Below are 25646 nucleotides of genomic sequence, written 5' to 3' on the forward strand. Positions count from 1 at the left end.
GGTGAGTATATGTTTTAAATATATTTGGGGTATGATTGGGTTTTAAAGGCTAATAGTAAAAGGAAAAATAAAAAACCTCTAAACAAATCTTAAAATCATTTTTTTAAGAGATAGAAAACGAATTGGTTTAAAAATTAAATTAAGAGACTTTTAAGTTATTTTCCCATATAAGCAGAACTTTATTTTCATATTATACAAACCAGAGTTTAAATTTATAAAATAAGAGTCGGGTTCACAATTGCTGAGACAACCTATTTGAGAAAATAGGTTTAAAAATAGAGAGGATGACTGTGTCTTTTCCGAGCATGGGAAGTTTGAGTTTAAATTATCTTTGGTAACTCAAAACTAAACTGCGTGTGAAAAGAGAGAAATAAAAAGAATAAGAACGAAGTAGAGAGGACAAAGAAAAAGGAAAATGAATGTAGGGATATTTGTGCTGGATTGAAGAGTGTATGGATGTTGTTTAACTGAAGTGAATATGCAGGAACTGAAATAATCTCCAGTCTCAGTGTCTCCGACTAGATTCTGATCTGGACTCAGCTCCACCAAGAGCATTGGGCAAGAGAATGCCCTGGGAAGCAGCGCACACAGTGCGATTGATTAGCGGTGAGCTGGGGAAAGTGAAGGAATTCATCTGGTGAGGACATTGAGATGGAGGGAGAGTTTCAAGCACGTCACTATAGTAAGAACACGGTTACACACACACCATGTGAATTAATGTTAGACATAGAACAGATGATTAAGATTGCTATTGACCATTGTGAGCTTAATCAGAAGATCAGTAGAGAGAGGCCTACTGTACTTTATGCTAAATATTTTCACAATGATGTGTATAAACTAATGCCCGAACACACAAATCACAGTGAGTGGTAGAAACATCACATATATTTGTAGATTCAGGAACCGGAATCATTTTGGCCATTTTCCACATTTTTACTGTGACGTACTTGTCCCAGGGCTTTCATCAGATCAACTTCAAATTGAGATGAGTGTCATCACAACAAGACGGAGATAAAAAACAACCCAAAGATCGATTTTTCGTCACACGGTGTGACGTGGCGTGGCGTCAAAGTTTGATTACACGCTATTAAAACACAAGGTTCTGTATCTCGGACATACATGGTCCAATCGAGTCCAAAAGAGTCCCGGCCTGATGACATCTGCATAGAAATCATGACTTCAAATCACAGCGCCCCCTGGTGGCAACAGGAAATGTCTTGTTTTTGTAACATCTTACACGTGGAGGTATTCTTCCTCAGCCACTGCCCGCAGCCATGTCAAACCTGTGTCAAATGGGTCTCAAGACATTGATAATGTAGGCATAAGATTACTGTGACTTTTCGTCAAACGCCATAATAGTGGCGTGGCGTCAAAGTTCATCAACTCGCCTTGACACACGAAATTACTATAACTTCGATGTTGGAGGTTCAACCTCCCTCAAACTACATTTGTGTAGCAACAGCCCCCCCCCTGCAGACATTCAGATGGTTTTAAGAAATGGGCGTGGCATAATAACTGACTAGCACCTCACTGGAGACATGCCACGTACCAGCCTGCTTCAAGACCTCCACCATCATCCCTGTCCCCAAAAAAACTAAGATCACTGGACTCAATGACTACAGACCCGTCGCCCTGACCTCTGTGGTGATGAAGGCATTTGAGCGCCTTGTGCTGCTCCACCTCAAAGCCATCACTGACCCTCTCCTGGACAACCTGCAGTTTGCCTACAGAGCCAACAGGTCTGTAGACGATGCAGTAAACATGGCCCTTCACTTCATCCTCCAGCACCTGGACTCCTCAGGAACCTACGCCAGGATCCTGTTTGTGGACTTCAGCTCTGCCTTCAACACCATCATTCCGGCTCTGCTACAGGACAAGCTCTCCCAGCTGAGTGTGCCTGACTCCACCTGCAGGTGGATCACAGACTTCCTGTCTGACAGGAGGCAACACGTGAGGCTGGGGAAGCATGTCTCTGATTCCAGGACCATAAGCACCGGTTCCCCTCAAGGCTGTGTTCTTTCCCCTCTACTCTTCTCCCTGTATACCAACAGCTGCACCTCCAGTCATCAGTCCGTCAAACTCCTTGAGTTCGCGGACGACACCACCCTCATTGGGCTCATCTCTGGTGGGGACGAGTCCGCCTACAGGTGGGAGATTGACCATCTGGTGACCTGGTGTGGTCAGAACAACCTGGAGCTCAATGCTCTGAAAACAGTGGAGATGGTTGTAGACTTCAGAAGGAACCCAGCCCCACCCACCCCCATCACCCTGAGAGACTCCCCAGTCGACACTGCGGAGTCCTTCCGCTTCCTGGGCACCATCATCTCCCAGGACCTCAAGTGGGAGCTGAACATCAACTCCTCACCAAAAGAGCTCAACAGAGGATGTACTTCCTGCGGCAGCTGAAGAAGTTCAACCTGCCAAAGACAATGATGGTGCACTTCTACACCTGCATCATCGAGTCCATCCTCACCTCCTCCATCACCATCTGGTACGCTGCTGCCACTGCCAATGACAAAGGCAGACTGCAGCGTATCATCCGTTCTGCTGAGAAGGTGATTGGCTGCAATCTGCCATCTCTACAGGACCTGTTTGCCTCTAGGACCCTGAGGCGGGCAGGTAAGATTGTGGCCGATCCTTCCCACCCGGGTCACAAACTCTTTGAGGTACTTCCCTCCGGCAGGAGGCTGCGGTCCATCAGGACCAAAACCTCACGCCACAAGACCAGCTTCTTCCCGGCTGCAGTTGGCCTTATCAACAAGGCCCGGGACCCCCACCTGACTTGGACTCTTAACCCGCCCCCACGCCTCAAGTCTGTGTTACATAAACACACATTAAATCGCACATTGCACATTCTCATTGCACTCCTGTTTTGCATTTTGCATTTACTTTTTTTTTTTTTTCTATATATATCTTTTATATCTTTTTATTTTATATTTGTTTTTTTTCATGTGTGTAGTACTTATTGTGTTTTTATGTTTTATGTTCCTTGTATGCACCTATATACCAAGGCAAATTCCAGGTAGGTGTAAACCTACTTGGCAATAAATACTTCTGATTCTGATTCTGAAGTGCAGCCCCGGCACTACGATTGGCCGACATGTACAAAAATCGACAGGGACATGTGTCTTTTCATAACAAACAAATAAGTCTCTTGGCTAGATATGCTAGACCAAACAGGAAGCCCGCCATTTTGACTTTAGTGGCCATTTTGGCCATATTCCACATTTTTACTTTGATGTACTTGTCCCAGGGCTTTTATCTGATCAACTTCAAATTGAGATGAGTGTCATCACAACAAGACGGAGATAAAAAATAACCCAAAGATCGATTTTTCGTCACACGGTGTGACCGTGGCGTGGCGTCAAAGTTTGATTACACGCCATCAAAACACGAGGTTCTGTATCTCGGACATGTCACCCCAAAATCGCAGAAACCAGCAAAAGACTACATGGTCCAATCGAGTCCAAACTAGACATGTAAGACAAGAGTCCCGGCCTGATGACATCTACACAGAAATCATGACTTAAAATCACAGCGCCACCTGCTGGCTACAGGAATTGACATGTTTTATACTTTGATGCACTGCTCCTGGCTGCTTAACAATATAGAGCTCAAATGAGCTCAGTCAAGCCATTGGACCATGGTCAGAATTGTGACATTTCCTCAAACCGTGTAAACATTGAGGTGCGGCGAAGGATCATCCTTCGCCAAAGGAGACGATGTTGTCATAACTCCAGTGTGCATAGTCCTATCACTACCAAACTTCTGTCACATGATTAGAGTCCAAGCCTGAACAGCTCTATGTGTCAATATTTCCTCAGTGTCATAGCGCCACCTACTGATTCGCCATGAAACAGGAAGTACTTTGTAAATCCACTCTGCATTATCCAACCGGCTCCGAACTACTGACCTATGATCACAATCCTGACCTGAACACATCCATATATTAATATTAGTTCAGGGTCATAGCGCCACCTACTGATCAGTGTGAAAATTATGTTGTTGTAACATTGTCCAATTGACACAAAATTGGTCATGTTACATCAGAGCCCCTACTTGAACAGATGTCTTAGTCTGTAGGTAATAATAGTGATTGCGCCACCTACTGGCAACAGGAAGTAAGCTTTGTTTTACAAATACCATTCGATTTCCATAAAATGTTCACAGTGTGATGTGCTATTTGATAGCATGGGCCGTAATGAGCAATTAGCAGGAAAGGATCGACATCGGTGACGGACGCAGGAAGTGAAGCGTTTATCCTTGCCGCAGTGCGCAAAACGCATGCAACGTGGAGACGTGCGCTTGTTCAATGATCGCTCTCTCCACTAACCGCAACAGTCTTGAAAATGCCTGTGCTCGGGCCCGTTAGTGCTACAACGTAGCCCTAGTTATTATTATTTCCCTTTGGGAGGCTTTTTCAGGGCCTAGACATGCTCACAAATTCATGAACCTTTGCAGGAAATTCAAGGCTTACGGATATTTTAGTATTCTGGAGTATTTGGAAATGGGCGTGGCAAAATGGCTCAACAGCGCCACCTGGAACGCAGCCCCTAGGTTTCCCCTCGACCGATATTCACCAAAATCAGAAGTAGGTTGTATCGTGACCAGTCATACAAAAAAGTCTCAAGGAGCATTATGAAAAACGCAACAGGAAGCCCGCCATTTTGGATTTAGTGGCCATTTTGGCCATATTCCACATTTTTACTGAGCAATTAGCAGGCAAGGATCGACATCACATGACGGACGCAGGAAGTGAAGCGTTTGTCCTTGCCGCAGTGCGCAAAACGCGTGCAACGCGGAGACATGCGCTTGGTCATTGATCGCTCTCTCCACTAACCGCAACAGGCTTGAAAATGCCTGTGCTCGGGCCCGTTAGTGCTACAACGTAGCCCTAGTTGTCATTGTAACTGGCAAAGCTATTAGATACCTGTTTATCAAGGCACATCCAGCACAGGAAGAAGACAGCAGGTAGACATTTGTGCACCACAGAAAAATGTTCCAAAAAAGTTTTGTCATTGATTTGTTGTGAATGCGTGGGGTCCTCCTCTGTCATCATTACACTGTTATTAATAAATAAAAGGAAAGGAAATAGATGCTTTGTAGAGGTATGACTTGGGGTATTCGTGGCTTAAAAACAGTTAAGACAACTGAACCTTTGTTGAAAAGGGTCCATTCCCGAACAAACAAGAGAAGGAACAAATTACCACCACGAGGAGCCCATGAGCAAAGACCTGAACCCATTACTGTGTAGCACCTATACTGTGGATGTGCTCGGCAGCTTCCAGGTGTCCAGTCTTGATGGAACTTGCCTGTATTCAAAAAGGGTCACACAGTGCTTGTAGATATGTTGGTTACTAATGTAAGTAACTTACGTTTTAGAAGGATAAGAACTGATAATTAGTTGGAAGGGGAGTAATAGAGGGTACAGGAGAAGTGACGCCTTTTTACACACTGTCCGTGATACCTGAAATAACCAGGGAGGAGAAAGTGAGAGCCGGGAACCTGTGAGATTTATCCTGAAAAAAACTGGACAAGCTACAATCCAACACATTCTCCTTTAAACACATTATTCTAATCATGTTAATGAAATGTAATTTACTGTATGTCCCAGCCTCTGTGTTCAGTCAACAGAACCATATAAGGTCACTAATCAGATATAAGACAACCCATAATGATGATATGTGCATTTTATTAGTTATCATGGCTTCAATAATGCATCAAGCTCTATTCACTTCCTTAGTATTTATATCTCAGCGACTGTATACAGTACAAACTTTATTCAACTTCAAAATGTATTGCACACTGATCACCTGTACATAAGCCTGATATGATTTATAAGTTAGTATGTCTTATGATGCATTAAAGCCTAAATGCACGTTGAGCGCTTGATAACCAAAACTGCCACTACAACTAGTGTACTGTACATTATGGTTGTACGGTTACAATGTCATCAATCCACAAATAGTGACAGAAGAGTCATCCAGTCTTCCAACCAGCGTCAATAAACAGCAATCACATGCATCTTCTTCAGGGAATGCTTCACATATCTGTTTCTGTCATCATTCTAAACACGCTATATGCGCTGTTCATTGTATCATACTATGTGAAAGGATTGCACAGTGAAAACTAGATTAAAGTTGTATAACACTTGTACATGAGGCCCCTGCAAACACCTTCCTCTGCGGCGGTTTCTGCAACTGACACTTGAGCAATTAAATGACAGCAAGGACACGTTAATTACACTGCCACTATGCATAAGCTATAATATGCATTATTATCAACGTAAATAGAAATTAAACAATATCAAGAAGGCGTCTATTACATGGGGCAGATCACAGTTTTAATTAAGTTTCACATCTACATCTTTAAATACTTAAACATATGAGAAACAGTCTTAAATCACCAATGTGCGGTGGTGAAAATTATTAATTTGGCACTTTGCCATTGCTGCTATATTATGTCTTAAAGAAGATATGTAGGCAAACAAAATAAAAATAAAAATAATAATAATAATAATAATAGCAAATGGCTTGGTAAACTGCCATCAATCCTTGGTTCCAATATTATAATATACTCAAACAGCCACACTGTCTAGTTTTGGAGCCAGTGTTGAAGCTTTCCAACCTTAAAAACTTTTAAAAGAAACGCTCAGGAGTCAACGTGATTCAAATTCCATGCTCAAAAATCGGTGGAATTGAAAAACGAATCCCACTTGTGTAGCACAATTTGTTGCCCACCCTCAGTTAACTGCACCGCGAATGTTAAGCTAAAAGAATGAAAAGTTAAGGCGACAATAAAAGACCCCTTCTGTTCCCAGAGCCAATTCAGTTGGTTTGTATTGGGATATGGCGCATACACACTCTGCCTGCTGAGACACCAGAGGAGACGTGCAGCTCAGGACGAGGCCAGATTACTTGTGACATCAAATCAAAAACAATTGGGGGAAATTTCAGAAATAAAAAACACAAAACCCTGAAGCCGTCCGACATCAAATCCTTGTCACGTACTCGTTTTGAGTTGAAAAAAGATGACTAATATATTCCAGCTCTAACAGCATCAGTTATCTACGGGATTCAAGTTGGTGATGACTGCTAGGGTACAACGTTACTCTGTGTCAAAACATGTTGGAGTGCAACCACATAACGTCATGTGTTTACTTCTATAACAACTACAATGGAACAGAATGCAGATAGGAGGAGGAAGTGTGGGTGTACAATAGGTGCAGGGAGACATCTTGACCACAGGACGATGGTTGGAGACAGGAGAACACACAGGCACTGCTTCCTCCTCTCATCAGTAGGAGCTGGTGGAGGCTGTGGCAATTCTCTTCCCGATGTACACCCTAGAACAAAAACACACACATCCATGAAACAGGGAAATAAAGCAGCTGAAAAAACAAGAGATGATTAAAAATAATGCTTTGAACACAGTGATAAATAAATGATACGGTTCACATTTTCAAAAGCACGCAGGCCAACTCATTACTCTGAATCCAACGCGTTCTTTCAGATGACAGTTCTAACTTGTTGGTGACAGCAGCTCCTCCCTCAATCGCTGCTGACTGTCTCTTGCCCGCTCTGCAACTTGTTTTAGAATTTCTGCACCGGCCCTTATTACCTAAAGCTCTCGAATCTCATTGTCTTTCCGAGTTGACATTTTCGTCTACATCTACTTTTCACTCATTTTCGAGAGAATTTCCTGCTGTATTCTCACTCTGACATTTTACAAGGAGGCTAGCAGCAAAAGTTCCAGAAAAATGTCTACTGCAACTGACTCAGACATTTGTGTTCTCACATGCAGCGCCTTTAAAAAATTTCAGGAAAATGTCCAGACTTCAGCGCATGAAAGCAGCTAAATTCTGCTCATTAGTAAGTGGGTCAGAGGTGCATCATTAGGAGGATTGATTTGCTGGGGTCTGCTCTTCACCACTTTCCCTGTTTTATAAATGAGGCCCCGGGTCTGGGCCAACCACTGCAAGCCACTGCAAAGCTGACCCTTGGTTTCCGTGAAGACGGAGCTGCGTGAATATAGACTTACCCGAGGCCGATAGCGAGGATGTGTGAGATGAGTAAGGAAGGGATGAAGATTTTGAGGATATCGGCTGAGAAGATGCCACCTTTCTTCATGGCGCCGCTCTTTCTAATACTGAGCGATTCAGAACGTCTAGGATGTCTGAAGTGGAACTCCCTGTGAGGAGAAATCAATCAACCAATTAATGCTAATAATCATGTCAGAATGGTCTGAATGACAATTAGCAGTATGATACTGGAAATGAGAGTCTACTTACTTTGGTGGAATGTTTTCTGGTCTGCTGGACCAGTCAGCGACCCAGTCGACTTCTTTGTTCATTAGGATGTCTTCCTCTCTGTCCTTCTCTGAACCATCTTCCTCTGACTGCAAAAAAAATGGCTGACTAAAGCAATATGTTTTTTCACATGAAATGAAAACACATGACAAGGGTTGAAACTTCTGAGTGTATCATGGTGTTTTACCTGACTACTTCTTGAGCTGGACATCTCCACATCAAACATTATCTGACCCTCATCCTGATCTGGACTTTGAGGCCTGTGAGGACTGAGTCAACACATCAGAGAAAAGTCAAAACCTCCTTTTTTTAACAGTACAGTACAAAGTGCACTTTATCTCCATGCATATATCATGTAATGCCCTTTATTCCTACCTATCACAGGCAGAGTTGCTTGGGCTGGACTCATGCTGTGCATCCAAGAGGATCTTTTCCATGTCTCCATTGTGGATGGAGGAGGATGACGGCACATGCTCTAATCCTCCGATGAAGTTTTCATCATTCTCGGGCACCACTTCCAAGGTCTGCAGGGTTTGGCTCGCTTCTGCGTTTGCATTTATTTGGTCAGCAAAGGGTGTCATGTGCAGGTGCTCCTGCACGCCCGTGGTCCCTGGGTTCCCATTCAGCTCCAGCTCCACCCAAGAGCCTTGGCAACACGAAGGTCAAGAGGAGGGAAGGAAGGAAGAAAGGGAGATTTGGTTTGTTGTGTTAAAGTGCAAACCTAAAAGCAGATTGTGCACCAAACAGAAACATGCATCCGTCCTCTATCTATAAGGAAACTGCTGACCTACGTTCCCTGAAACACTGGCGCTGTGCACTGGATGTGCACTGCATCCATGAGCGCGTGCATTTCTTTGTGCCACTGCCCCACAAACAGCTTGCACATTTTTTTCTAAATGAGTTATGTAATCTGAGCATGGGTGAAAACAAAACATCAACCTTGCAGCACAAATCTCCCCTTTCCCCTATGAAGGATTTAATGAGTATAAATAAAAACCGTGTAACTCATGTTGTTGATGATCATGTTGTCTGTTGTGTGATCGGCTGCACAGACCCAGACACAGTTTGCAGTCAGAGCTGCTCTCATGTGAGCTCTTGCATAACTGTGGAGAGCAGTGTGACACAATGTGCCCAGGCACGTCGCTGTTCTGTTCCAGCTCTGATGGTTTTGTCACATATACAACACACATTTCTCTGCGAGCGTTTGTTTCCACCCTTAAAATGTTGATCGTCAAATCCCCTTTAATCAGTACGGTGTGTTTTTTATGTATTTTAGGTGCTATTAGTGTTCAGGCGTTATGCTAACATGGTGCCGTTGTCTCCCTTTAAAACTAGCATCTAAATAAACAGACAGACGAACGGCAGCTGAATAAAAAACAACTCGACTACACAAGGCGTCAGCGTCATAAGAGCTTCTACCAGAAATGATAAACAGAACGACGAATAAAAACAATATGTATTTGGTCTTTTGTCCCAAACTTGTTTTCATTTGGCCTGAGCCCACCCAACGGTCGTCTGGCGTACGTGATTGGCTGCCGAGCCGTCGATCAAACGTTTCTCGCCACGCAATTGGCTGACTCTCGCGGTGACGCTGAACAACACCCTCCGCCCCTCCCAGACGAAGAGGAAATTCCATTAGCGATGCAACTTTTACAATAAACTCGAAAATACGCGGATATGATCAAAAGCAGACACTTTTTAATGCCGGCCACCGTGTCCTCTGTGACGCGGAGCACGGAGAGACACGCGGAGCCGCTACGTACCGTGGAGCCCGGGCTCCTCGTTGTTGTTTCGCTGAGCAGCAGCGGTGGACATGTTGACTCCACCAGCCTGAGCGTTCATCTCAGCTGCGGGACACGCAGAGTGCACAGTGCGCATGCGCCGAGTCAGTCCAGAGTCCACACCAGACATAAAATATAGATCCAGAAAACAAACATTATGTCAGCAGTAATGCAATGAATCCACATATATTATTATTCTTCGTTCCTCTGCCATAAATTTCGTCCCGCTACTCGTCCCGCTGTTTTTGACACACATGGTGGGATCTGTTTATTCTAAGACTTTCGCCTAACGGTTCGCTCGTAAATTGCGAAAAACAGCAAGTTTTTTTGAATGGGAGTCTATGGGAGCCTTTATCAAAGGAACGAGTGAGAAAATGACCGATTTTCAGCCATTTTTTCTGTGCTTAAACTGCTCTCAAAGCCACAAATGGAGGTGGTCATTCATGATTTTTACATCAAAACGTAGGAAAACTAGTTAGCTTCGCAGACATGTCACTATGAAATATATCAGAGCTAAACTTTTGGCTGTATCCCTTTTTAGAATTTTAGTTCTCCGGGTGCCCTCTCCATTGAGTCTTATGTTAATTTTGAGAGAACATTTCTGGAATGAGCCTTGAAGTCATACTTTTCTAACTCGCTCCCACGGTCCCAGTTCTTAACTCTAACCTGTGCGTTGGGCAACGTCTTGGGATTCTGACGTAGTTTTTATTTCAGAGACAGGGTTTATTGTTTTTGAACAATCCCACGTTGTTCGAGGGCTTCGCTAGAGTGTAGGTGTCTCTTCAACAGTGGGAGCTCTGTATAACGTCATAGATCAAAGGGATCTTTGATGTCTTTACTTAGACAATTGCAAACGTGAAAGATTTCACCTTTTTCAAGCAGGCCAGTAGACCCGCTCTTCTGTCCGAGTCATCCCAGTGTGAGGAGGGTTTGAGCCCTGATGACAGTAATAAAGCTGACCCCAGTCCTCTCCTGTCACTCACTCCTCACACACCTCCTCTACCATTACTGACAACTCCTTAATTCATTTGTCATTGCTGCTCCCAGACATTTTCTTATGTATAAATACTTGAAACATTGACGCACCTTTCTATTATGTTGCAAACTGTATCTTCTAAATCAATGTTGTAAATACTGTTATTTTACTGATGCTCTAGTATACGCTGCATATATTGCACTTCTGAAGGGATCCCTCACGTGTGGCTCTCTCTGAGGTTTCTACACTTTTCCCCCCTGTTAAGTGTTTTTGGGTAGTTTTTCCTTACTCCTGTTGAGGGTTAAGGACAGAGGATGTTTGCACCTTGTAAAGCCCTATGAGACAAATTGTGATTTGGGAATATGGGCTATACAAATAAAATTTGATTGATTGAAATATATCCACTGAGTGCATGGTTGCTCCAAAAGCTTATTCAAAGTGTCCTAGTGCATTATGAACAGCTTGATTTAGGTAAATTAACTGATGCATTTCCACAGTACTGTGTACTAACAGGCAGTGGATCATATATTCATAAGCTTTCAGGGCAGCTGAACAGAAGAAGAGCACTTGAGTGACCCTCTGCCTCTTCCCCGTTGAACCCAATTGGGTCGAAGGAGCAGATGCAGACTAATCATAAAACAACTGTAGACCTATATAACATGATAGAACTACTGGATGGATGCACATCAGGTGTTGAGATCAGAATATATTGGAGCAACAAGCAGTAATAAGGCATTTGCAATTGTAACTACATTTTGAGTCAACATTTTTTAGTAACAGCAGCACTGTCTGACACCACTGCAGAGATTTGAAAATGTTTTGTCTGCCTTGGTGATGAGATAGGTCCAAAATAAGCCTAACCATCTTTTGAAAAGATTTTTTTAAATGTTAGACTTAGGTTTGTCATTCAAAGCCCAACAATAACATGGATTACTGCCATACAGTTGTGTGCCTCTGCCAACCTGTCATGTTGCAGGAAGTGTGGTCATAATCTCCCCTCCTGTGTTCGTGTTCCTCTTCCTGTTGGTGTTGAATTACGGCCAGAAAAGGGATTTAGCAGAACATTGACATCACAGGGAAGTCGGCCATCAACCTTTTGGACATCAAATTTTACCTCTTTCATTCCGTTAGACATTTGCTTTAAATTGTCATAATGAGCATATCCATTCGTGAGTTAGGACCAAAACCATTTTGTGACCTCAAGTCCAAGTGAACACTGGAGAAATTCCCATAAGGCATTCCTGAAATAGCTTGTTCAGGAGAAGGGGGGGGACAGACAACCTGAAAACATAACGTGTCTGGCCTCAGCTGTCACTGACGCAGAGGGATAAACCTCCTACTGCCCCAAATTTTGGTAAAGCTTGTATTTATCTGATCATTTTACTTTAAGTTCTATACAAAAACCACAGAGAAACACATTCATTTTGTTCAGAAATCATGTTCTTTGAAATTCTTTTAATTTTCATCTAAATTGTTCTTTATTCCATTCGACAAAGACAAACCAAGCTGTACAATGAACCATTTAAACAGATCACCAAAGCTCTCCTACAATCTTTATTCAAGAGCCCCTTGAAAGAAATAAACAATACAAATTAATGAAATTCACAAAAATAAAAGTGCATTTTGCTCTTGTGATACATTAGACATGTATATAAAAAAACTCATTACTCCAATTTAGACAGTTTCCTTGAGATTTAATGATCCTTTATACTGTATGTAGGGCAAGGTTCATGTTCCAAAGCCATTACAGAAAACTTAAATGTAAAAAAAAAAAAAAAGTATCTACCATGATCTACCTGAGTAAGGCAGTTTTCCTGAGAAGCTGCCGGCTTTGCAGGTACAAGGTTTGATCACGGAGCAGCAGTAAAGTCCCCTGAGCAGTCTCGTGTCTGGCGTGCCAGAAAGTTCAAGAAACATACTTGATTATATTTCCTCTTTAATGCTATACGAAAGGCAATTTGGGTTGTTGTGAACATCTTTGTGGTTTATACCATAGCATTCAATAAAAGCTATGGAGACATGAGGGGAAAGTGAAAAAGATTGGTTTGTTTATTTTGTCACTGTGTCTGCAAAGATGGGATGTTGGAAAAGCCAATGAGAATATTTACTTAATAAAAGAAAACTCAATTCTGATCTGTGTAACCTCTCTGTATAGATTTTTGCATTTTCAAACATTTCTCACAACAGATGTTTAGAACAATAATTACTCAATAGTGAGTGAGTGAGTAAATGCTTCATTTATATGAATGACAGGCCAAAGCTTTTGATTGTTGACGAACTGACTGAATTATCTTTGACTGTGGAATGGGACAAAGGTGCCACATTATACAGGTTTTTACATATATGACATGAGGCAAATAACTTGAACCACCCTCACACAATCTGGCATCAGAAAATAAAGAAAAGTTTTTTTAAAAGGTCGCAAGAGAAAATGAAAAAATCCAAGTGTCTTATTACCAGAGGACGTAACCCAGAGCCCTGAGAGAGAGAGAGAGAGAGACAGTAGCTTAACCCCACATTTGGAGATGGGTAGTTATTTTGGAAATCAGTTCTCCGTTGTAGGAGTGACACATAATTGTGGTCCAGTGGACCTTCATGCCCTGATTCAATGGCTTAAGCAATCACCAGAACAATGTAATGAAGTGAAAAGTGTTGTTCCAAAGTAAAGTGGCAGCATATGACCGAAGCATAGTGCAGCAGAGAAACAGCCGAGTTAATTTGCTCAGTACAGTTGTTAATGACATCTTTGATACAATAATTGTCCGCAAACTAAGTGCTTCACAAATTCTCCTTTTTAAATAAACATTTGTATAGGAGAGCTACACCTGCATCACAGGAGAGAGAAGACATTTCATGAATCAGTAACTCTACCTAGTCAATTGACTTGACTAGCTTTAGAGAGAGCTTGATTTAACAGTTTTAATATTAAATGTTGATTAAAATGCCTTTCCCCACTTAGGCCCACAAGGACCCATTCTTTTCACAGCAAGCAAAAATTATTCATAAACAGAACCATGGCACAGAAACAGAACATTAAGATCTTAATCATCTCAGGATATATATATCTGAAGAGTCCAAATAAGTTCTACAAACAGTTACAGTCAGCCAAATTAAAAAAATAAACTGTTATAGTGCTTGTGACTACGGAGATACTGAAAATACTTTTCTTCGGACATCCCATGTCAGGAACGACAACACCTCCCCGATGTCACAAAAAGTCTCTCGCTTTCAAAACAAATACCTGCCAGAATGAACAAAACGTCCCAAAGTCATACAGTCAATACGAAAAAGGTCACCTGACTGTCAAGTGACCTTCCACCTACAATCAGTCTGAGATAGACAGCTAAAGAAACTACAGTGATCAGACTGTAATCCTATTGCTTTCATTTATACAAAAATAAATCAGCTATAGTGGTTATTCTTCTTTTATCAGGTACAGTACAAAACATCATTAAAAAAAAACAACTCTACAAACAGAAGATCCAGAGGGTAAAGCGATCAATCTATATGACATGCTCTGTGTGGGGAAGCTGATGGCGGCGCTCAATGATGTTGCCACTAACCACAAGAAGATTACGCCACAGCACGCCACGTTTATAAGCTTTTGTCCTGAGCTTTAATGGTGGTCCCCACATGTGCGAGGGTGTGCGATCTGACCGATGGCACCTTTTCTAAAAGACAGTTTTAAGCGATTCTAACTTCAGAGTGTAGAGGACTAGTTACTTTGGCATGATCAGCCCCTGTTCAACTTCCAAAAAACACAATGCCAGACAAGCATACACCATTATTGTGTCTATGTTAAAAAGGACTACATAAGACTTCTTTTTAAATGTTCTAGCTCATTAACAAGAAATTACATATGCATTCCTGTCCACAAGTTTAAATAGACCAATCCAGTTCTCAGTGAACGTTTAGTCAGATTCTGTTAATGCAACTGAGACCAGGGAATGTTCTGAAAACCGGACTCTGTTCAGGACACTCACTACAGCATCTCAGTTGTGTCAGAAACTCTAACCCTGGAGACACATTTTTTGAAACATACATGTTATTAAAGGTATTGAATGAAGTTCATTATTTCCTGCATTCAAAAGGCAGATTCTACTCTTTCATTATCAGATGTTATTTTAGTTTCCTTGCTTGCAAATGCACTACCACAGAACAATTACTTTGACATAATCAACCTGAATGCACCTCTTGTGGACATTTGAGTTAAGATTTGACTTCTCTGCTTTATATGCAAATAAACATGGCCATCATTTGTGTACATAAAGTTTGCGTGAACTTGGCAAAAAGACAAATACTTGGCTATGGAGTGTTGACAGCTTGTATTAGCAGTGTTTCAGGTCTGTGTGAAAAGGAGCATGGTGACAGATAAACAGAAGAACTTCCTTTTGAAAATAATAAAACATGTTAGCTACAAAAAACTAATGGACAATTGGTAGCTATGACATACAAATGAATCATGTCACAATGGCACAAAAGAATAAGGGAACAAACTAACCAAATATGTGTGTGTGGAACACGTTTTCCCTTTGGTTTGGGATGTAGTGGAGTTGCAAACAGAAACTTGGTGAATGGAGTGATTCTAGTGGAGGAACCCTTGACACCAAGTCCCAAAGACTGGTCTCAGATCTGCATGTTTATGTAAGGTTAATGTAATACACATGAAAAACTTGCTTGTGGGGGTCAGCTTGGATGTACTGTGTTAATGCCACTGTTTGTTGTTGTAAAAGTTCAAAACTTAAATAACTACGGGCAGATCATAGCAAGACTTGGGGATTTAGTCAAAGACAGACGGATGTTTGTTTTGCGTGTGTATCAGAGCAGTGGGGCTCAAGCAGAAACTGGGATCTGAGCAGTTCAACAGATGCTAGTTGAGTTTTTCCTGGAATATGTATAGATTGTTGGTGGTGGCCACAGCAATGATGTTGTCCAAAGGATGCCAGGCAGTGTGGAGGATCTTCTTGTTAAAGTCAAGACTGTCAACACTGATCTCATCCTTTTTGCGCTTCCCACCCGTGCTTACTTTGCGGGGTTTCAGGACCGATCGCGGCTTGCTGTTCTCCCGTGACGCCTCTAAGGTCACGTCCTGCCGGTAGCCTCGGTCAAACATCCTGAAGAAGTTGTTGTAGGAACCCGTCATCACAACGCTGCAGAGAGACAAGGTATGACAAAAATTACAATTATGAAGAAAACTGAATAAAAGGCAAAAGTATAATTTTATGCAAGACTATTCAGAGCATGTACAGAATACTCCTCCCACTCACACCACATTCTGGGCAGCCTTATGCTCTGCAGGGGACAGATAACCCCAGTAAGTGATAAGACCAGTGTCACCGGGTACATCTTCAAATAAGGGTCAGCCCAAAACATGGGCATGCATCATACATGTTGAATGTGTGAGGGAAACCAAAGATGATGCATTCAAATTCTTAAAACAGTTCTCCTGAAGCTGAGTCTGACTCACCAGATGTAGACTGGTACAAGTCTTATGCTGCATTCTTCTCAACGTCCGGCCTTTTTCAAAATACCATTCACTTCTAAACAACAATCTTTAAGCTAGCAAACTACTCTGTAATTGCTATTTTGTCATCAAGTTTTAACGACAATTTGAATCATTCATTCATGTGCAAATCTTCAACTGAAACAAGTTATTTTCCCCTGACACCATTTAGGAAGGGACCTGCCCAAGAAGACAGTAAATTGATTTAAAGAAATACAAAAGAAGCCAAAGCGTTTTGCTGCAGAATGATAATGGGTGCAACCAGAGCATTCTCCAGCACTGACAGCGATGTGGAGATAGATCGGTCTAAGAAAAAAAAAGTTGCTCACCTGTCGTTCCCGTTCCAGCAGCATTCAAACTTGTCGAAGATGCAGTCGTTCTCATAGAGTGAACACAACTTACTCCTGAGATATTCATGCACCTGTTTAAGGAAAGTAAAGAACAGTTGTGCAAGCGTAAAATAACATTACTAGACACCTGGATATTGACATTAGGACTTCAGTGAAACACTCCCCTCTTGTGGAGAAACAGTAAACATATCTTTTGTCTTGGCACGCCAGCAGATACACACCTGATATGTCTCTACTGGTCGGCTCTCCATGTTGAGATCCCAGATTTTGACAGTCAGGTAGTCTCGGGTCATCATATAGCGTCCACTGTGGCTGAACTTTACATCAGAGATGGATGAGATGATTTCAGAAAAGAACGAGCGATTGTTCGGATCCTCTGGCTCTTCAAATACTTCAAAAAAAGAAAAGGATGTATGACATTATTTTTACCCTGACTTCTACTTAATACAATAACAGACTACACATTTTTTTTAAAGCTGTGTAGAATTTATTGCAGAAACATTGTAAAGATGCACTGTACGGATACCATCATAAACATCATGTTTCTACAAGCCAGCTTTTTATAAAATTGAAAAAAGTCAAACAAACAGTGATAAGAGAGACCTAAGACACTCCCATCATTCTCTTTTAAACTATTTGTTTATTGTGCTGCAACTCAAATTGTAAATTTCTCAAGCACTCCTTGTGCAATCATTTTCCATGCCTCCCTCTCCACTTACCAAAGGATGGTGAAGATAATGGGTGGTTGTGAGTGACAAGACTTCACAGGAAACTGAAGTTTTAGTTAAAGCTTACATTTTCTTGGCAAATGTTGTAGTTGAAATGTTATAAAAGCTACTTCCCAACTTAAATATCTGGGATTTGAAAGCATGTAGATTGATAAGGATAATACTGCCATATGCCTTTATAGAATTAAAAATAAGTCTTATTTGTAGAGCACTTTTATAACACTTACAATGTAACTTCACCACATGAACAATAACATAATAAGACACAATTATAATTAATTTAAATAAAACTCTAAATGTAAACTCTGAAATAAATTAAATGAAAAAAATAAGTTTTAAGAAGGGATTTAAATTCAGCTTTAGATGTGGCATGTCCAATGTCATCTGGTAAGTCAATCCATAGTTTGAGGGCTCTAAGTTCCAGAAGACCACTGTGTTGTTTAGAAAAACTTCCCAGGCAATAGTAGCTAGTTGATGAAGAACCTTTAGGCTCTTTATATGCATTAAGCACAATCTTTCCACTTTGAGAGAGAACTTAGACATTTAAACCTATTTCATTGTGTATCATCAATTTTCCTTCAGCACACACCTCAGAGTGCAACTGCTCCCCTGCAGGCACACAGCATGAGATAAATTGGCTTACTTTTGGCGTGGTTGTCACACAGGGCTGATGCCCTCATGTCACACAAACGAATGGTGCCTTTGCTGCTGCTGTAGACAAAGGTGTTGCATTGGTTGGGGTGAAACTCCGCAGCTGTGATCACCTCTGTTAACTCCTCCATATTGGCTGGTTTAATGTCAACAATATCTGAAGAAGTGCGGTTAAGGTCAAGTGGCTTAACAGACATTTACACAACTTAAAGAGATACTTCCAAAATATGAATCAGACAAAAAGGTTTTGCTACAGGGCTAGTACACACAACATGCAATCAGAACTTCCCCCACATGTTCTAAGTCCAATAATTCATATTTTTGGAGGTCAATACGGTTATAAGAATATTAAGTTTGAATAATTCTGCCTGTGATCATGTATTCAGTTAGTCTACTATCATATCTATGACAGATGCTCAGTACTTTGTAAAGTACAAACATCAATACCGGCTTATTTTGGGAATGCACGCACAATGGTAGCATTTGGCCATCGCATAATTCATTTTACCCTCATTAGAGAATTAGGACACTTCACATCTTTAGTCAGTGCAATGCAGGAAAACATTTTCACAGTGTAACTTCTTCAGGGTCAAACATATACAACATTTCAACTATAGAGTCACTACAATATGTTTAGAAGTTTAAAAATCCTTACTTTGGGGACATCTGGTGGTATTATTAAATATCACACCAATTAATATATTTCAATAACACAAAAATTGGATCATTGCTTGCATGGTCTATATAATAAAACTGATGAATGAATTGATGATGAACTTACAGACACGGATCAGAAAAGGTGTCCTTATATGCAGTGAAGTTCAGTTTTGCAGCAGGTACAGTCTGACTATATCCTGTGTGATGTGTGGTGGGTAGGTGAACAGGATGTACGCAAGGTCACATCATAAACTGACAGTGAGTCAGCTATTTATGTTCTCGTAAAATCAACCAGAAGTTTGACATGTTTTCTTAGTCAACTTATACCGACACTACAAATGAACATTTCCAAGTAAGAGGCTACTGTTTAGAGACTTGAATGCCCAATAATCAAAAACATGGACATTCTTTGTAATGTCCTGAGGGGCTGCATTATCTCCACCACAGAACATGAAAAATGTTGAGATCTGTAAAAGATGATGTAGCATACAATTAAACAACAAAAGGATACTAAAGCTGCGATCTGTGATCTCCAGATGCCAGAGGTTAACGCGCAGGTCATCTGCAGACAGGTAGGTCTCACAATCACTGTTGACTGAGATTGAGTTGATATGATAAGTGTGAGCATTCGCAAACACTCGTCTAGGGCTGGCTTCCACCATCAAGTCCATGGGCCTGAACACTGGTACCTACGGAGAGGAGCAGGGTTAGGATCATCATCATCAAATGTGTTTGTATGTGTATTGCTGTACCTCGGCACCATTGAAAATGAGGGTTCTACCTCAATGTGTCTCCCGAGGTTTCAAATAAATAAATGATGACAAATTTATGAAATGACCAGACAGAAAACGGTTACGTGCATGTAGAGCGGAATAGACCTTTACCAGAGCGGACAATTAAAGGCTCCTGTGCAGGAGCACCATGAATGGATTGTTAATGTTATTATGTTGCCTTCAAATGGGGTTAAGTTTACCGTACTTCACCAACTGACTCCATATGACACCCATTCACAATCTCAGAAATTTCTGAGAACTTTGAGTTCACACGTTTTGATGTGTTTGCTGTTTTGCTGACATTTTCAGAAATGGTGAAGGCAACTGAAGTTAATTTATCATTGGATAAGTTAATATTATTATATTTTTAGTTGTATAGTTTTTCTTTATAGTTTTACTTCATAGTGTCCAAACAAAATATTGATATTTTCCATGGCCTCATGTTTACCCTCTGTCATTAAGCCTTTACTTTCTCTACATTAGACTACCCGACTGCTTCTGTGGCTCCCAGACGTCCACAGTAACATTAATAACAGAATCAATGTTGCTGTTGATTTGCAGCTTTGTCCTCATTTAACAGCTTGAGCATCAAGCACACCTTGTACAGGACCTCCCACATTATAACCACAAGCGCTCAATTTCCGTTCAAAAGGCCGCATTAGTTAAACATGTGGCAATGATGGCTGGATTTCAGCATGAATCAAAATTTTGACAGAAAGTGCTGCAATGACTATTTTCATGTAGTTGGCAACCAAGCAAATTATCACAGTTTTAATTCACTACCTTGATTTACTGCTTTAAGGAATGGATGGGAAGCAAGTAAATAATTTTTGCTGTCGCTATTAATTACAAATCCGACATATAAAACATGTTTAACAACAAGTACATGTTCAACATTATTGGGACAGTGTTAAAGTAAATTATACACACCCGTAGTGTTGTGACAGTGTTGGGATCTCTGTAGCGGCCATCTTCTTCCTTCAGATTGTAGCCCTCTGGTCTCTTGTCACGCTCACTAATTTTCCACAGCTTTATGGTTTTGTCTGCCAAAGTCAAAGAGCAGAGATCATAAAATATTATCATAAATAACATAAACTGTATAAATTTAGATTAGTTGCTGCCAAACGAAGTCTACAGCAGCCAGTCGGAAAGATTGCAGTTAGCTCATTATCACCAATTAATTATTATTTCAGTGAATCAGTTTGCTTAGCATCCGGTGGTTTAATCACCATTTGTAGACAAAAGGAACTGTGCAGCGTTTTTCTGAGGAAGCCATCGAATCTTATTGATCTTCTCCTCAATCTCAAGGCTTTTCAGGTAGTCAAACTCAGGCTCATGGCTCTGGAAGGTGCTGTAAACATTGTACTCTCCTCGGCACTGTTGCTGATTCTTACTCTGAAAAAGAAAAACAGAGGAGTTAAGTTCAAGACCTTTACTGACAGCAGGAACCAGCCTTTCACCTTAAATTCTGAATTAAATAAAATGTGCAGCCTATGTGACCAAAGTATGAATAATCTGATGTGAAAAACAATGATCACAGATTAACTTTAATCAGGTGAGTGACCAAAACTTACCTCTGGCTCCTGCTGAAAGATGACAACACGACCTCCCTTGTCCCCAGTGGCTAGCAGCTCCCCAGAGTGGTTGAATTCAACCGTAGAAATTATGTCAGCTGTCAATAAAGTTGAGAAATTAGAATCAATCAAATCATCTATTTTTTTTAATCTACCCTAATTTTAAATGTCAATTTCTTTTATTACAACTGTAGTAAGGACACCAACTGTGTAAATCTGAGGTGTGTTCGACATGAAAAGATTTTCGCACTGATTAACAAGGGTTTTGTGGTTGAACGATTTACTTCCTCCCAATGATACCTGATATTCCTCCAGCAGATATATCAATATTGTATGTTTACTGCTGTTTTAAAAACCTATGAGGTGAGAAAACATTGTCAACCACGGAGAGAACACAACTGATCAGTGTTGTACATGTTTAACTAAACAAACACTACAACGTGGTAGTGCAATGAAACTTGAAGATGAGGTGGAAAACAAACTTTGCTGCTATTCAGTGCCTCTCAAAGACAAGCATTCTCATCAAATCCTACAATACAACAATCAATCCCTGTTTACTGACTCACACTATTCTGAGCTAGAGCAAGCCTTAATATAGACTATGGTGTTGTTCCTCTCGTAACACAGAACAAAGTGCCTGGGACTGCCTGACTCCACACAAGCTCACAGATAAAAACAAAATGTGAAGCAGACTATTTCAGTAGAAGTAAAATAAAAACTGCAACATTACTGTCGTGTTTTCAGCTTATGTACGGCTATGTATACTATTGACACAAGGAGAGGCTCACATTTATATATTTGTTCTCAGGCAAAGCTTACTGTAAACAACTGTGCCATCATCATGTACTGTAAACATAGGTGTATAGGGCATTTGTGAATTTACTAATTAGACAATGGAATAAAGGGTGATTAGTTATTTTTTCACTTTTGGTCTTCATGCTAATATGGATACAAAAACTACAATGAGCACATATATAAGAAAAAACTCAACTAGCTTGTGGAGATACATTTCTACTTCATGAGCAAATTATGAGCATGGAAAGGTTGGTGGTCATAGTACAGCATTGATTGCTGTAGATAATGTCTGCAAGCATGGACTGGTCAGTAGAGTGTGACGAGCCATAAGTGCAAGCTTGAGGATCACTTCGGCTCAAAATATCTGTGCGGATATGAACTCCTGTTAATAATCTAAACAACTGTTTAAGCCTGGGTTGTAATGCATCAAATCCAAAATCCACTATTGATAAGAACTTTTGCTTGCAAGGAACTAGGTCAAAACATTCTGTCAGGACACTTTCCTGCCAGGGTTTTCATTTCATACTGTGATGCTTTGATCACATTGCAGTTCCAGTCACCTCTATTGTAATGGGTTTGCAGTATATGTCCATTTCCAACCGCATGGCTAAATACCAACAGAATCCAAGTAGGGAAAGTTTTCCTTTTGACTTGGCTGATCAGACCCTTTAGTTCTAGGACATTCATGCACTATGAAGCAAATCTGAAGTAGAAGTCAAGTAAAATGGTTAGTCAACCAAATAACTTTTTGAACTTACTTCTAAATAGCAAAATGTCCTTGTCTTGCAGAGTTTAAAACCTGTGACTTTTCAGTTCTAATATGCATTGCACTCTCCAGCGTGCAAGCATTAAATAACACACACTGGTCTAATATAAACCAGGGGATTATAAAAGTAGTGGCTGTTGACAGTTTGCAGCAATTATGTCAGAAATAGAAAGTTTTACCAGTCTATAAACAGGCCTGCTGGACTATGAGCAAGTGTCACACACCACTGACCCGTTTACTTCAGTGCAGACAGACTGGTGCTCACAAATAGCCATTAGTCATAAAGCTTTTCATATGTATAAATACCGCAAACCCTTTAGCATTGAAGCTAACTAAACAGAGGCGTACAAAGGGTGCCGTACAGACAGCTTACTGTGGCAGGTCTTCAGTTCAGTGACCACCACATGGACTTACCTTCTGCGACATCATCATCGATGGCTCCTTTGACTTGAGAGAAGCACCACTGCACATCACTGTTCCCACCACCGGCCCCTGCACAACACAACAACAACACGTTTCAACACAACGACACCGTTTAGGACAACTTTACACGCGTTAGCTCGGTGCTAACTAAGCTAATAAAAAAAGGTCTTAAATGACTTACGCTAACAGAACAAGGCGCTGTGTAACTTTTTACTTATCACATATTGTAATTGGACGAACTACCTATTCGGGGAGATACTTTAAACTTGTTTGCTGTAGAAAACACTCACTTTCACGCTGACAGTGACACACACGCACACACATACACACACGCGCACTAGCATCTTGAAAGTATCCTAGCTTGTCAGTTAGCCTGCGCTGGGTAACCACAACACAGGAGACAAACCCAGCATCTGTGCGTGACGGGACGGACACAGCAGAATAACAGCGACACCTCGGACACGATCACCGTCTGAACTCTGGAGCTTTTACCTGCCATGGCTCGGACGGAGGGGGGACTCTGTAGCGGGCTCGGGCCCTGGACTCGGAGCAGAGCAGTGCCGCTGACCCGGGTCGGTTGGGCGGTTCTGACCGAGGAGCAGCGGAGGAATGAAGCGGGGAAGTGGCGCACGGAACTCCGCTCGCCGCACAAGTCCCAGGCCCCGGTCGACACAGACGTACCGAAGCAGTTTCCGACCGAGGAAACTAAAGTACAGACCCGAGTGGTGGCTTTCAGACTTTGCTCTCTACTTTGAGATTTCCCTCGCCTCTGCCTCTCCCAGCGTTCACACTTTCAAAATGGCGCAACTCGGGCGGCGCTCAACATCCTTCACCGTGAGGGAGCGGTGGCGGGGGAGCACCGGGACATTTGAACCCGGCTGGCTCTCAAACCGTCAACAACACGGGGGGGGGGGGTTACTGTCACTGAAACCCCCCCCGGGTCACTTGATTTATTGCACGTTTCGACCCCATTGGAAATCCAAAAGGACTTTTTTGGTGAAAACCCTGTAATAGCTTGAACCCCGCCCGTGTGCGTTGTGGCAGTGGAAAGAATCGAGCTCACCCGCGCACGCACAGTGAATTCAGCAAAAGTGAAGTGAGAAAACTGAACTAGATTAAATAGTTTAATTTCACTTTCATTTAAACTCACATCATATGTAATGAATTCGATTCATGATGTTTCAAATAACGTTCAATTGATTGAATTCAATTAAGTATTCATTTTAGATCAATTGATTTCTTTGACAAAAACAAAATCAAGTTGGATGTTTGCTGCTCATTATGCCTCAGATATTAGTAACATCCAGACTCATTGTTCTGACAACATATGGAAATAAACAGAACATAAAGGCACCTCTGGGGTCACCTGCCAGACATCAGTCAGTTTAGTTTAAATACCAGTCTAATGAAGTCCACCTCAGTTTCTAGATGTGAAGAGCTAGCGACAAACGAACTGCTCCCATCGCCCGGCCAGGCCCAGATTTACCCACAAACAGCCCCAGAGCAAAATACTGGTTGGCCCCTATATGTCTTTTTTTTTACTGCAGACATTTTTATACTTCATTCCTGTCATAGTAGGAAAAGCACAAGTGGGAGTCTTCACATAAATGACTCTATTATATTCACATGCCCCTGTAAATCCTATCAGTGTAACAATGTCACTAAGGCCTTAAAACGTTTAAACTGAGCAAGATAGGGCCTCAAGATTGGGTGATACTGCAGATGTTGCCTAAAGGTTAGGGCTGGGCAATAAAACAATAAAATGTTCATTCAAAAAGTTCAATATATGTCACTGTATGGAATATGCATTGTGTAAGCACATACAAGATATATTACACATAAATGAGCTACCTCACATTTGTTAAATGTTTGAAGTGTTTGCCATTTTGTTTGTGTTTGCACAGAAAGAATAGTTTAAAACTTCAACCTTGCAGGAGCACAAATCAGTTTTTACATTCCAAGAAATAACAATGTGACATTTATCGTAATAATAGCAGTTACCCATCACATCCACCTGCTGATTAATACACATGATTTTGCCCGAAAGGCAGACAAATTCCCTGAAGACCACCGTAGCAGAAAAAAAGCATACCCACTGATAACATGACTGCTGATATGTCTTATTTATATGTACCATTGTCAAACTTTACATGTGCTTCCCAAGAAAAAATGTATGAAATGAAAACACAATACTGCTTTTGTATGCTACATGATGATAGACACACATATTGTATAGCTTCACTGTGTTAACTTTGCAGCTCAGCAGATGTCACAGTTTCTTTATTGCACACTTGCACAATGCAGTCAAACACATTGTCAACAAACACAACAGATGCAAATGAGTGTCACAGTTAAGTGGTT

General features: G+C 41.3%; 2 protein-coding genes across 2 annotated transcripts; both read right to left on the reverse strand.

Annotated features, from left to right (window-relative positions):
• Positions 1-5672: 5672 nt before the first annotated feature.
• On the reverse strand, positions 5673-10181 carry bnip3la (BCL2 interacting protein 3 like a). Its single transcript, XM_035166335.1, has 6 exons — positions 10072-10181; positions 8684-8954; positions 8496-8577; positions 8291-8397; positions 8041-8190; positions 5673-7345 (listed from the first exon to the last, which is right to left on the reverse strand). The coding sequence occupies exons 1-6, from the start codon at positions 10148-10150 to the stop codon at positions 7297-7299; spliced, it is 738 nt and encodes a 245-aa protein (XP_035022226.1). The 5' UTR covers positions 10151-10181; the 3' UTR covers positions 5673-7296.
• Positions 10182-12518: 2337 nt separating this feature from the next.
• ppp2r2aa (protein phosphatase 2, regulatory subunit B, alpha a) lies at positions 12519-24192 on the reverse strand. The gene is made up of 10 exons (XM_035165590.2): positions 23778-24192; positions 23277-23354; positions 21302-21399; positions 20957-21122; positions 20658-20770; positions 19466-19643; positions 18290-18454; positions 17140-17309; positions 16898-16989; positions 12519-16215 (listed from the first exon to the last, which is right to left on the reverse strand). The coding sequence occupies exons 1-10, from the start codon at positions 23782-23784 to the stop codon at positions 15936-15938; spliced, it is 1347 nt and encodes a 448-aa protein (XP_035021481.1). The 5' UTR covers positions 23785-24192; the 3' UTR covers positions 12519-15935.
• Between the last annotated feature and the right edge of the window lie 1454 nt (positions 24193-25646).

The sequence above is a fragment of the Hippoglossus stenolepis genome, chromosome 9 (assembly GCF_022539355.2).
Source record: "Hippoglossus stenolepis isolate QCI-W04-F060 chromosome 9, HSTE1.2, whole genome shotgun sequence".
Lineage (NCBI taxonomy): Eukaryota > Metazoa > Chordata > Actinopteri > Pleuronectiformes > Pleuronectidae > Hippoglossus > Hippoglossus stenolepis.

Excerpts from the sequence above, each read along its gene's own strand:
- bnip3la (XM_035166335.1), bottom strand. The coding sequence starts at position 10,150 with ATGAACGCTCAGGCTGGTGGAGTCAACATGTCCACCGCTGCTGCTCAG. Across the intron at positions 8,398-8,495 it reads CCAGCTCAAGAAGTAGTCAG|TCAGAGGAAGATGGTTCAGA; the intron begins GTAAAACACCAT and ends TTTTTTTTGCAG. Across the intron at positions 8,191-8,290 it reads CCAGAAAACATTCCACCAAA|GGAGTTCCACTTCAGACATC; the intron begins GTAAGTAGACTC and ends TTCTCCTCACAG.
- ppp2r2aa (XM_035165590.2), bottom strand. Across the intron at positions 20,771-20,956 it reads GTTCCTTTTGTCTACAAATG|ACAAAACCATAAAGCTGTGG; the intron begins GTGATTAAACCA and ends TGACTTTGGCAG. Across the intron at positions 16,216-16,897 it reads TGCTGGAACGGGAACGACAG|CGTTGTGATGACGGGTTCCT; the intron begins GTGAGCAACTTT and ends GTCTCTCTGCAG.